The 10360-nt window shown below is 38.2% G+C and overlaps 1 protein-coding gene across 50 annotated transcripts in view; it reads left to right on the forward strand.

The window, feature by feature from the left end:
• The window catches only part of ELAVL2 (ELAV like RNA binding protein 2), a 159773-nt gene that overhangs the window by 75730 nt on the left and 73683 nt on the right, over window positions 1-10360 (forward strand). For 26 of the 50 annotated variants that reach the window (XM_063787923.1, XM_063787922.1, XM_063787924.1 and 23 more), the window contains one exon: window positions 9119-9209. The exons of the other annotated variants lie outside the window; for them this stretch is intronic. In XM_063787923.1, the coding sequence (XP_063643993.1) occupies window positions 9138-9209 (72 nt within the window). In that variant the 5' untranslated portion in view covers window positions 9119-9137. Of the gene's footprint in view, window positions 1-9118; window positions 9210-10360 lie in introns of those variants that run through there. 50 annotated transcript variants of the gene reach the window in all.

Here is a 10360-nt window from a genome sequence, read left to right on the forward strand (position 1 = left end):
GATGGAGTCTCTCGCACTTTTGCCCAGGCTGGGGTGCAGTGGTGCGATCTAGACTCACTGCAAGCTCTGCCTCCTGGGTTCATGCCATTGTCCTGCCTCAGCCTCCCGTGTAGCTGGGACTACAGGCGCCCGCCACCAAGTCCGGCTAATTTTTTGTATTTTTAATAGAGATGGGGTTTCACCGTGTTAGCCAGGATGGTCTCGATATCCTGACCTCGTGATCTGCCCGCCCCGGCCTCCCAAAGTGCAGGGATTACAAGTGTGAACCACTGCGCCAGGCCCAGATAAGCAAATTTTCTATGCTAACATTTTAAGAGACATCTTCTTTTGTCCAGCAATAATGATAATACCCTCTGTTCACTTGGCACCTTAGAGTTTGTAAAGTGCTTTGACATTATCAGACAAAATATGTGTATGTAATTAAAGCTTTTAAAGAGTACAGACCCCTTTACCTGCTCATTTCCTTCCTAGAGTGGAAATAATTCAAAGGCTAATGCTTTTGTGGTTTGAGTCTTAAGAATAATTTCCTGTTAAAATGTAGCCTGTAATTGCGTATGTGCTCCCTTCTCCTCTTCAGCCTGTGGGGTAGATGTTTCTCATCAACACTTGGGAATATGTGTGTATAATGTATATACAGGTTATACATATACATATATGCTCATACACTTGCTTCATTTTTCATCTGTAACATGGGGGTACTTGCCCCACCTACTTTTTGAGATCCTTAAGCGTTTGTTTCAAATGTGCTTTACTTGAATGATACTAAGACAACTTGCAAAGCGGGAAGTCTGACAAAAGTAGGAGTAAGAGGAATCTCTATGCTGGGTGAGATGGTGAGAGGTCATCAATCTAAGCATATTGACCCCTTTCTCTGTTAGGGGGTTGTTCGAAATTGGGTGTATGTGCCTGATGTGGATATAAGTGGGTAAGGTCTGAGGCTAAGAAGGGCCTTACCTGTTCTATAGTGTCTAGCATTAACTTTTTTGAAAAACATTATTAACTCTTATATACATTCTTATGTAGCAGATTAACAAGACATTTCCTTGAGATACTTCTCTGCCTTAGCAACCCTTTCCTCACTTTGGAATCTCTGAATAAAAATAACACTTGCATTGAATGTAAATTCTCCCCCTCCCCCACTTTTTTTTCTTGAAATGTAGTAAATAACCAGGAACTTAATTACCATAAAAAGTCACAGATGGACCTAGGTGTGTTTTGTTCTAGCTGGGATGTCGGTTTTTAAAGAAAGCTGTCTTTGGGGGAGCAAGAGGCAGAGGTGGACCAAAGGAAATAAAGTTACTATCTTAGGGTGTGAATCTTGTTTTTTTAAGATGCCTCAAATTTCCATAGTAAATAAATCATAGTTGTGTCTCTAAATCACAAGTATACATGTCTTGGGAATCTCAGGACGTTACACATCAACAGAAAAGAAAAACACATTTCATAGGTGAATACCAGTAATTGAGATGATCCACAGTTCAGAGCAGAAGGAAGCTGTCTGTATTGATCAAGGTTTTTAGACTCCTTGTTTTGCTCTCCACAATACATCAATGAATTATAAGATATTTATGTGCCCTGGGATGGCATCCCTTTATTTGTAGCCTCCTAACGTTACTAAGGAAATAAATCTTGTTGGTTGACATTTTAGATGCCTTTTTTTTTTTTTTTTTTTTTTTTTTTTTTGGTGTAAGCTGCTTGAGGTTAAACAGTGTAGCATTTGGTTTTCTATCTCTAAGTCCTGCTAAATAACAGTGAAAAATAAAATGTTAACCTCACTGGCCAGGAGGAGTGTTGTGGCCTTTATAACATTTGTGAGTTAAAAAACATTATTTCTGTCCATAAACCTTCCTTGTCTTTTATTTTCCCTTTAAGATTAGTCATTCTTTCTGCTTTGGAGTTTGTACATGACAGAGTATTTTAGTGTCTGTATCCAACAGAGGAGCTATGTTTTTAACCTACCTAATGAAAACACTCAACTACTGGGATTAATTTGAGGATTTCCAATCAGCCTTTCACAATTTGTACTACCCTGAGGGGGTTCCTGATAGCTGTGACTTTTGTAGAAGAATGTGAAGTTAATCCAATTTCTGTGTTGATTACTATGTTAACTGTCTTAATTTAGCAATTCACATTAATCTGCCTATACCAAACAAAACCTCTGCCACAAAACTGAGGGAGTAGTTGATTTTATTCTTATTGTACTCATATCCCTTTTTAGATTCTATTGCCAAATAATGGCATGGAAATTAATTGGGTCCACTTAGGTTGGAATGAAAGAATGGGGTTGGAATGATTCATCACCAGAAGGTAATGATTTAGTGTATTCCAGCCTATAACCAAGACAGAGTTAACTCATGGCTTAACCTTTACTATTGTAGAGGTATATAAATGACCCTGTTGAAAAATACAGATTTTTAAAGTTTACTCCCATTTTACAAAATGTGACTTAATCTCATCTTCATCCACTTTGTTTTTAAACGTTTGGGGAGAGCTTTGAGATATTTTACTTTGAATTCTGAAAGTTTTAAGGGGGCTCACATAGATTACAAATCAATTTTCTGATATACTATGTTTAGTAGTAGTTGCATGTTTTAAGCTACTGATTTGTGATTTTATATTTGCTCCTAAATGAATCAGTTGATTCTTTAAGAAGCTGGCAATGGATTCATTTAGTAGCAAATATAAAGTGAATAGTGAATATCCAACCATAAAATGAATAACTCTTGATTTAATATTTATAAAGTCAAAATTTTTGTATGTTGGGTTTCCTATATATATCTATATATAGATTTATATATATATCCTTATTTTCTTTTAAGGCACAACTGTCCATAAAATCTCTTCCTTTGCTTATTCATCTTGTGTTCTTAGTGTCCAGAGCATAGTAAATGTTTTGGTGGTTTGTAGGAATGTGAGCAGTTAGTATCTAAACCAGTTTTTTGACAATGGATTTCAACAGTGTACTGATGTAATTAAAATGTAACATCTTAATAATGTGTTTTCTTCTGGGTATATCCAGAATCTGATGACTTCTCCCCAACTTCACCCTGGTGGGAGTCACTGTCATCCTGCACCTGAATTGCTGCAGTTGCTTCTTGACTGGTCTGTTTCCAAACTCACTGAGTCTTCCTGCACACCCACACACAATTTATTTTCACAGTAGCCACATGCTACTCTTTTGCTGAAAACCTTTTATAGTTTCCTTTTTTGTTATGGTGGCCTTCAAGGCCCTATGTGTTCCGGCCTCATTACCTCTTAGACTCACGTCCTCCTACTCTCCCTGTTATCTCCTTGTCATTCTGCACAGCAGACAGGCTTTGCACTGGCAGGTCTCTGCCTAGAATCTTTTCTTCTAGATATCTCCATGGGGGCTGTCTTTACTTCCTGTTAGACCTCTAACAAATTACTTTAAATTTACTGGCTTAAAACAATACAAGATTTATTGTCTTAAAATTCCGAAGAACATCAGAAGTCCAAAGTGGTTCTCAGTGGGCTAAGATTAAAGTGTTGGCAGGGCTGCATTCCTCCCAGAGTCTTTATGGGAGATTGTTTTCTTGCCTTTTGCAGCTCCTAGAGGCTGCCTATATTCCTTGGCTGGTGGCCCCATTTAAAGCCAGCAATGTCCTTTCGATTTCTTCTCATGCTTCATCACCCTGACAGTCTCACCTTCCTCTTTCACTTATAAGGAACCTTGTAATTACGTTAGGCCCACCTCAGTAACCAAGGATAATCTCCCTTTCTCAAGGTGAGCTGATTAGCAGCTTTAATTCTACAATCTTAATTCCCCCTTGTCATGTAACATAACATATTCACACTTCTGGGAGTAGGATGTAGACATTGAGGGGAAGGGGATTTTTCTTCCTATCACAGCAGCCAGCCCATATCTCCTTCAAACCTTGGTTCAAAGCTCACCTTTTCATTGAGGCCTGCTTGTTTAATGCTGGAAACTACCCGTCTTCATCTCCACATTTTCAACCCCCCTTATTCTTCTCTATATGTATTCCACAGCACTCTTATTTATTGCTAATGTACTGTTTTCTTCTATGTGTTCATACTTGTATATGTTCTGCACACACCATCCACAGCAAATCAGCACTCCAAGATGCTTCTTCATTGCTGTACCTCAGGACTGTCCTGAATTCGTGGGAGCTGCATGGAGATGTTCGTTGAATGGATGAATGAACAAAACATGAAACTTAAGCAGATCTTTTTCGCCAGATCTTTACTTTCCCATTGCTCAAACTGGATACCTGTAATGGACTTAGACTGAAGAGAAGGACTTGGGACCCTAAACTCATTATCTTACCTCTCTAACCTCAAAGCTTTTGAACCTGCCAGCTCTCAAACTACAAAACCTCAGAAAGACTGGCATGAAGGAGACTGTGTACTTCGTCCGTAGAAGTCATAAAGGGCCAAGAGACAGAAAAAAGTTAGTGTTTGCTGCCAAAGAACATTCTCCTTATGACGCGTGCAGCTGTTCAGTGCATTGTCTCTGCAAGTTCTTGGGCCGTTGTTAGCCCCAAGGCCGAAAATGTGGGTTTGAGGAATTCGTAGAGCTAGTGAGACAGCTAACATGGTATGTGGGTGGGCTGGAGAATTGACAGGGATTCTAGATTGAAGAAATCCTTTGACATTTAAAGCTACAAACCTTTATTTTAGGAATCACAAAGCAAAGAGAGTTAAAGAAAACAAACTAATGGCTTGTTCCTGTAACTGACATTGTTAGCCTTGTGATTTTAGCACTTGGTTGACTATTCTCTTGCTTAATTAAGTGAAACCACAAACATATCCTGAAAATACCACTTAGTGATTTGAATGGGAAAGATAAAGCATTTGCTATAGGAATGGTGTGTGTCGGGCAGATGATCCCTTTGACTGCCTACCCAGCTGTCATCTATAAGCTCATATGACTTATTTCACCAATTTTGGAGTGCTTTTGTCCCTGCTGCAAGTTCCCCAAAGGATGGTGTGGTAAAGGTTGTGATGCCTGGTTTTGTTTTTTGTTTGTTTGTTTGTGTTTTGTATATTTGGCTCTAAAACTTTAGAGACAAATGTCTTCTGTTCGTGTGTAACTTGGCATTTAGGGAGAGGTTTGATGTGGTCAGAAGGAAGGCCTTTGCACTGGGCTGATTCTGTCCTGGTGTGCTGTGTTTGAATACTCAGGGTATTCAAAGCTTCTAGTTGCAAATAAGTGTAGAGACCAAGTTCACTCTGTTTAGGCTGGACCTTTCCAGCCTGAGAGATATGCTTGTCTTTGCCTCTAGCCATGATTCTTTTAAGAGACGTTATCGTTTCTGTTTGCCTAAACTTTTCTAGTTAGTATCAAGATCACTGGTGATCCACGACTTAATCATGATGTGCTTCTAAATGCCTTCTTCAAGATCTGTTTAATTTTCCTGCATTTACCTTTGATTTTGCCATTTTCCTGAAGTTGGACCCAAATTCCACATGCCCATATCCATAACCCTGCTGGCCAGAAGCTTGGATTTGTCTTGTCTTCCAGGGTTTTGTAGTTAGTGTGATAGATTGTTGAAATAAAAATACACAACTTTTCACAAAGGTAGTTGGTTTCCTTTGTTTTACCATATAATAGGAATTTAGATTTCAGTGGGTGAGGGTGGCTGATGGAGTGCGTCAGAACTTGAAAATATGCTTTCATAATTACTTCTGGTTTGAAATACTTGGTGGGATAGAAAAACAAGTTAGAGCCACTCATGATTATTTGTGTTTCCAATTTATAGTTTAAATGTATTTGTAAAAAGTAAAAAAAAAAAAAAAAAAAAGTTACCTAGTTTGTACACATTTAGGGAGGGGATTTGCTCTTTCAGTCTCCAATTTTTAAGAAACTGTTCTTGCCCTTTGCTTTTTCAATGCTTAGTTTGTACAAACCCCTGAAATGGAGATGGGGTGGGTTTGGATGGAGCCTTGAATAAGGGAGACGGGACTGCATAAACAAAGCTAGAAGAGTGAAGGTACTGGACTGTTTGAGGGCCAAGGAGTAGTTCAGATCTTAAGGTGCTTGAATAAGTGGGCTGATAAAAGTAGTTGTACAGGATTTCTGTTGATACCTAGTAGTTTACACTTCATTTGATAGGCAGCAGGGAGCTGTGGGAGGGTTTAGAAAGTCTACCTGGGAACAGTGTTAAGGTAGATTAGGATGAGGAGAGAGGGACCTTTTGGAGGCTTTAATTTGCTGGTCCTGAAGAAGATGAGAGCCCAGGTCAGGATGGTGACCATGGCAATGGAGTGGCTGGAGCAACAGGAGCAGCCTCACCAGGGGTCATTGTATTGGCCCTTTCAGCAGCCCTGCTATGACTTTAACCCGCAGAAGTCTGGTCCCTAAATCAGGTGGTTTCTAGGCTATGGAACCTTTTTCCCTCCTCGCAACATTATACTGAGTGAACTTAATAACAACTCTCAGAATATAGTTAGGATATATTTATTTACTTATTTTGGAAACAGAGTCTCTCACTGTCACCCAGGATGGAGTGAAGTGGTGTGATCTCTGCTCACTGCAACCTCCCCCTCCTGGGTTCAAGCCATTCTCCTGCCTCAGTGTCCTGAGTAGCTGGGACTACAGACCACGCCCAGCTAATATTTTGTATTTTTAGTAGAGGTGGGGTTTCACCATGTTGCCCAGGCTGGTCTTGAACTTCTGACCTCAAGTGGTCTACCCACCTCAGCCTCCCAAAGTGCTGGGATTACAGACGTGAGCCGCCGAGTCCGGCCTATTTAAGATGCTTTTGATTACCTGGTTTGGTGGCTGTCTGCAAGAGGTTTGAAAATAGTGAAGAAGCTGATTACCTTAGTTTGCAGAATTTTTTAATTGTAAGATTAGAAAATATAGACTGCTTTTCTCTCATGTGACCAGGAAACTATTGGATCAGTTTGACTTCTGAAATTCTTAACTCTTCCCAGATAAGAGCTATAAAGCATTTATTTTCTGAATTCCACTATTGTGAAAACAGTAGATGTTAAAATTCATAAAGGATTATTTAAATAAAAAGTTTAGAAGTCTTTATGGCTTTTTGGAAGTACCTGTGTGTATAAAAGTAGAGACAATCTTCTATTTCCCAATAAAACCTACGCTTTCACCATAGTAACAACCATTTTACCTTGGAGCCCAGTGAAAGTTTAGAATATTCTAGATTCATGTATGCTAAAGTGCCTTTTCATAAATTATTACTTGGATAATAACAGGAGGAAAAGCAGTCTGAATTGGCACAAGTGATGTCTAAATTAAGAGGAGAATATATATTGAAACATTATGTTTTTTAAGCCTTAAAATTAATGGCTCTGTTTCACTGGAATATGGCCTTTTTTTTCTTTCCAAAGAGTTTCAGAGCCAATGGAATCTATAAATAGTACACAGCCCAGTTGTCTGTGGTAGATTGAGTAGAGCAGAATTGCCTGTCCTTAAGTGAAGGGGAAGTAGCTTTACATTTTTAGTAACTGAATTGTTGGCCAGCATAAAGGTAAGGGCCATGTGAGCAACTTATTTATAACTTCCCATAAAGGTATGTGTCTGCCTCAAGCGGAGAGACTGTCTGGGGTGCTTGAAATGTAAAAGTGCAGTAGAATCATTTTCCATACACAGCCTTCCTATCTAGTTGGTGCAATAAAGTGATTGTTCACCTCCCTGGGGTTTTCAGAAAGAGGGGTGTCAATAGATTAGCTCATTAGTGTCCACCTCCTATGAAATAGAAGGGACTGAGGCAGTTAAATTAAAATCTGTTTTATGTGGTGAGCAATGTTTAGATTGAACTCCTGAGGTTATTCAGGACATGTTGCCTGCTTTACTCTGCTGGGTGTGGTCCTGCTCATGTAGTCTAACTACAGTTGGGTTCTTATGAAAAATCTTTCATGGGTGTAAAGCACTTTTTCACAGGTTCAGTTAAACTATAAGTAGTTTTTTGAAAAATAACATAGGGTCAGACCAAAATCTCTTGTTACAGTGGGAGAACGGAAGAAGAGTAAAATATTTTCATGGCTTCCTGTAAAAAAGTATGTTAACCCTTTTTGATAGATGCCAGAAAGTGGAATCCATCGTTACTGGCGGCGTTGCTAATATCAAGAGTAAATCACAGCCAGGATTGCCTCTCAGGATAAAATTTTTATAATTATCAATAAGTAAAAGACATTTTTGGACCTCTTCTGTTATTCACTGTCTATTTTTAGAAACTAAGTTTTCTGATTATGTTGACCATTTGAAGCATCTGCATATATGGCAAAAAAAGTAAACTTTGGCTTTTGTGCCAGTATCATGGCTCTGTTTGGTATTTGGGCAAGTTTCAATAAGTGGTAAATGGCCCATTAACTATATTGGAGGCCTCATAGCAGCACTAATTTCAAATCGTGCTGGGTTTACAATTTACATATTAAAAAATGTTCACTTGATTTCGTTCAGGGACAAAGCTGACATCCTGTGCGAGCATTACTCCAAACAATCCTATTTATCGGTCCAATTATTTCAATTGAAAGATGCTGGTTTACTGCCTCTTAGTATATGTGAACAATTCTCAGTGAAACTGTTAGAAACCGTTTGACTGTAGTGGCAAAATAACCTCACAGGGTTTCGATTCACTTTTAATTTTAAGTCCCAGGATTAAGGATCATTTATAGTATAATGTAACAGTGTGGGCAAATATAGCTTCTCTTAATGTCTTTCTGATATTTTGGGGAAAGAGTGCTTTTATGCAAACCAATCACTTAGGAATTGCATGATGACTTTTTCCCACTATAAAATTTCATTCACATTTCCTCCCTTCTCCCACATCCTTAAGAGATAAGACAGCCTGCAGTATTTTGCTTTATTTTACTTTATTTTTTAAATTTTTGAGGTGTGGTTTACATTAGTTCTTCAGAATAGATGCCAAGATAACTAGTTAATACGGTTTTAAAATCAGGCTCTTAATTAAAAATGCTTATATTTGTGCAAGAAAACTACATGTTGAAATGAATTTGGAAAGATTAGATTGGAATTGCCTCAATTTCAATTAAGCCACACTGCATGGACGTGCTGGGAATATCAATACAATCACTGTAAATTTTGTACAAACTGATTTGTTGCATTATCTTGCTCATCTAACATACGGTACTTTTTGTGTCCATATTGCAGACGGCAACTCCAAACTAACATGGCAGTCAGACTGTGTGATGTGGCTTCTCTGCTGAGAAGTGGTTCGTGGGCAGCAGAGCCTTGGACTGGGGTCTGTGGGATTTTTCTTAAATTCTGTAGGCTACTTTTTTTTAGCATGTTGGAGGAGTGCTGAGGCCATACCAAACACTTGAATCTTTCATTTGGCATACTAATTATTCTTACATTTAACCTATTGTGGTATGGCCATCATTAGGACTTAAAGCACATTGCAATTTTAACTGTAGTGGTGTATGTAGCATCAGAACCATGCTCTCGTATGTAATTTTTTTACAATCTAAATTAGGATTTAGCGCAGACTCAAAAGAGTGATAAGCTTTTTTAAAAAAACAAAAAAAGTTTTGGTATGGTCTGAATACTAAGTTACCGTAATTCTATACATTCTGTTTACTATGTATTTTTTTGGTTACTAAATTTTGAAGTTATTTACAATTCTTTATGCTCCAAAAAAAAAAGTTGAAATTGTAAATCTGGCTGAAAATTATTTGCCCAGTAACTGTTGAAAGAGTTTGCATTCTGTGAACAGTTGTGTTGAGCCTATCAATGGAATATGCATTATTTGTAAAATATAGCACATTAGTATCATTTTATTCTGAGCAGATGGTCCTATAGCAGAGAGATGCTGTAATTTTCAGCGCACACAGCCTACTGCAGCTGTTCACTTGAATGTTGGCTTAGGAGCTCATTCTTGCCACCTGAACATGGAAATAAATGTGCAATTAAGTGAGGAGTGTTTGTTGTCCTTTCTAAATCTTGCTGATTTCAGTCAATGAACACTTTGTATTTCAAATGCTATCCCAATGAGCTTTAGTCCGAATCTTCCATTCGGGTCTCTCGTGGTTTCTACACCTATCCAAACTTTTCAGTAGTGATTTAAGTGTCTTTGGCCACTTTAATCTTGTAGCTCATTGTTTCCATAACTGCTGGGCAAGGGTTAACCCCAGAAGAATTTTTGCTGTGAAAAGAGTGACCCACAGCTAATATTCTACAAACCAGAACAGTTATGTTTAATTAGGAAATCTGAAACTTCCCTTTTCAAATTCAAATAGATTTGCTAATTATAATAAAACCCATATCTTGAATTATTTAAGATTTTTAAATACAGATTTCCTAAGGTTTATTTTCCTTCATCCCTTTAAGTATTCCCTGAGAAAACTTAGCTTACGTAGAGAAACAGCTTGCAGCTTGTAGAATAAATTCCCA

Source organism: Pan troglodytes, chromosome 11 (genome assembly GCF_028858775.2).
Source record: "Pan troglodytes isolate AG18354 chromosome 11, NHGRI_mPanTro3-v2.0_pri, whole genome shotgun sequence".
In the NCBI taxonomy this organism is placed as follows: domain Eukaryota; kingdom Metazoa; phylum Chordata; class Mammalia; order Primates; family Hominidae; genus Pan; species Pan troglodytes.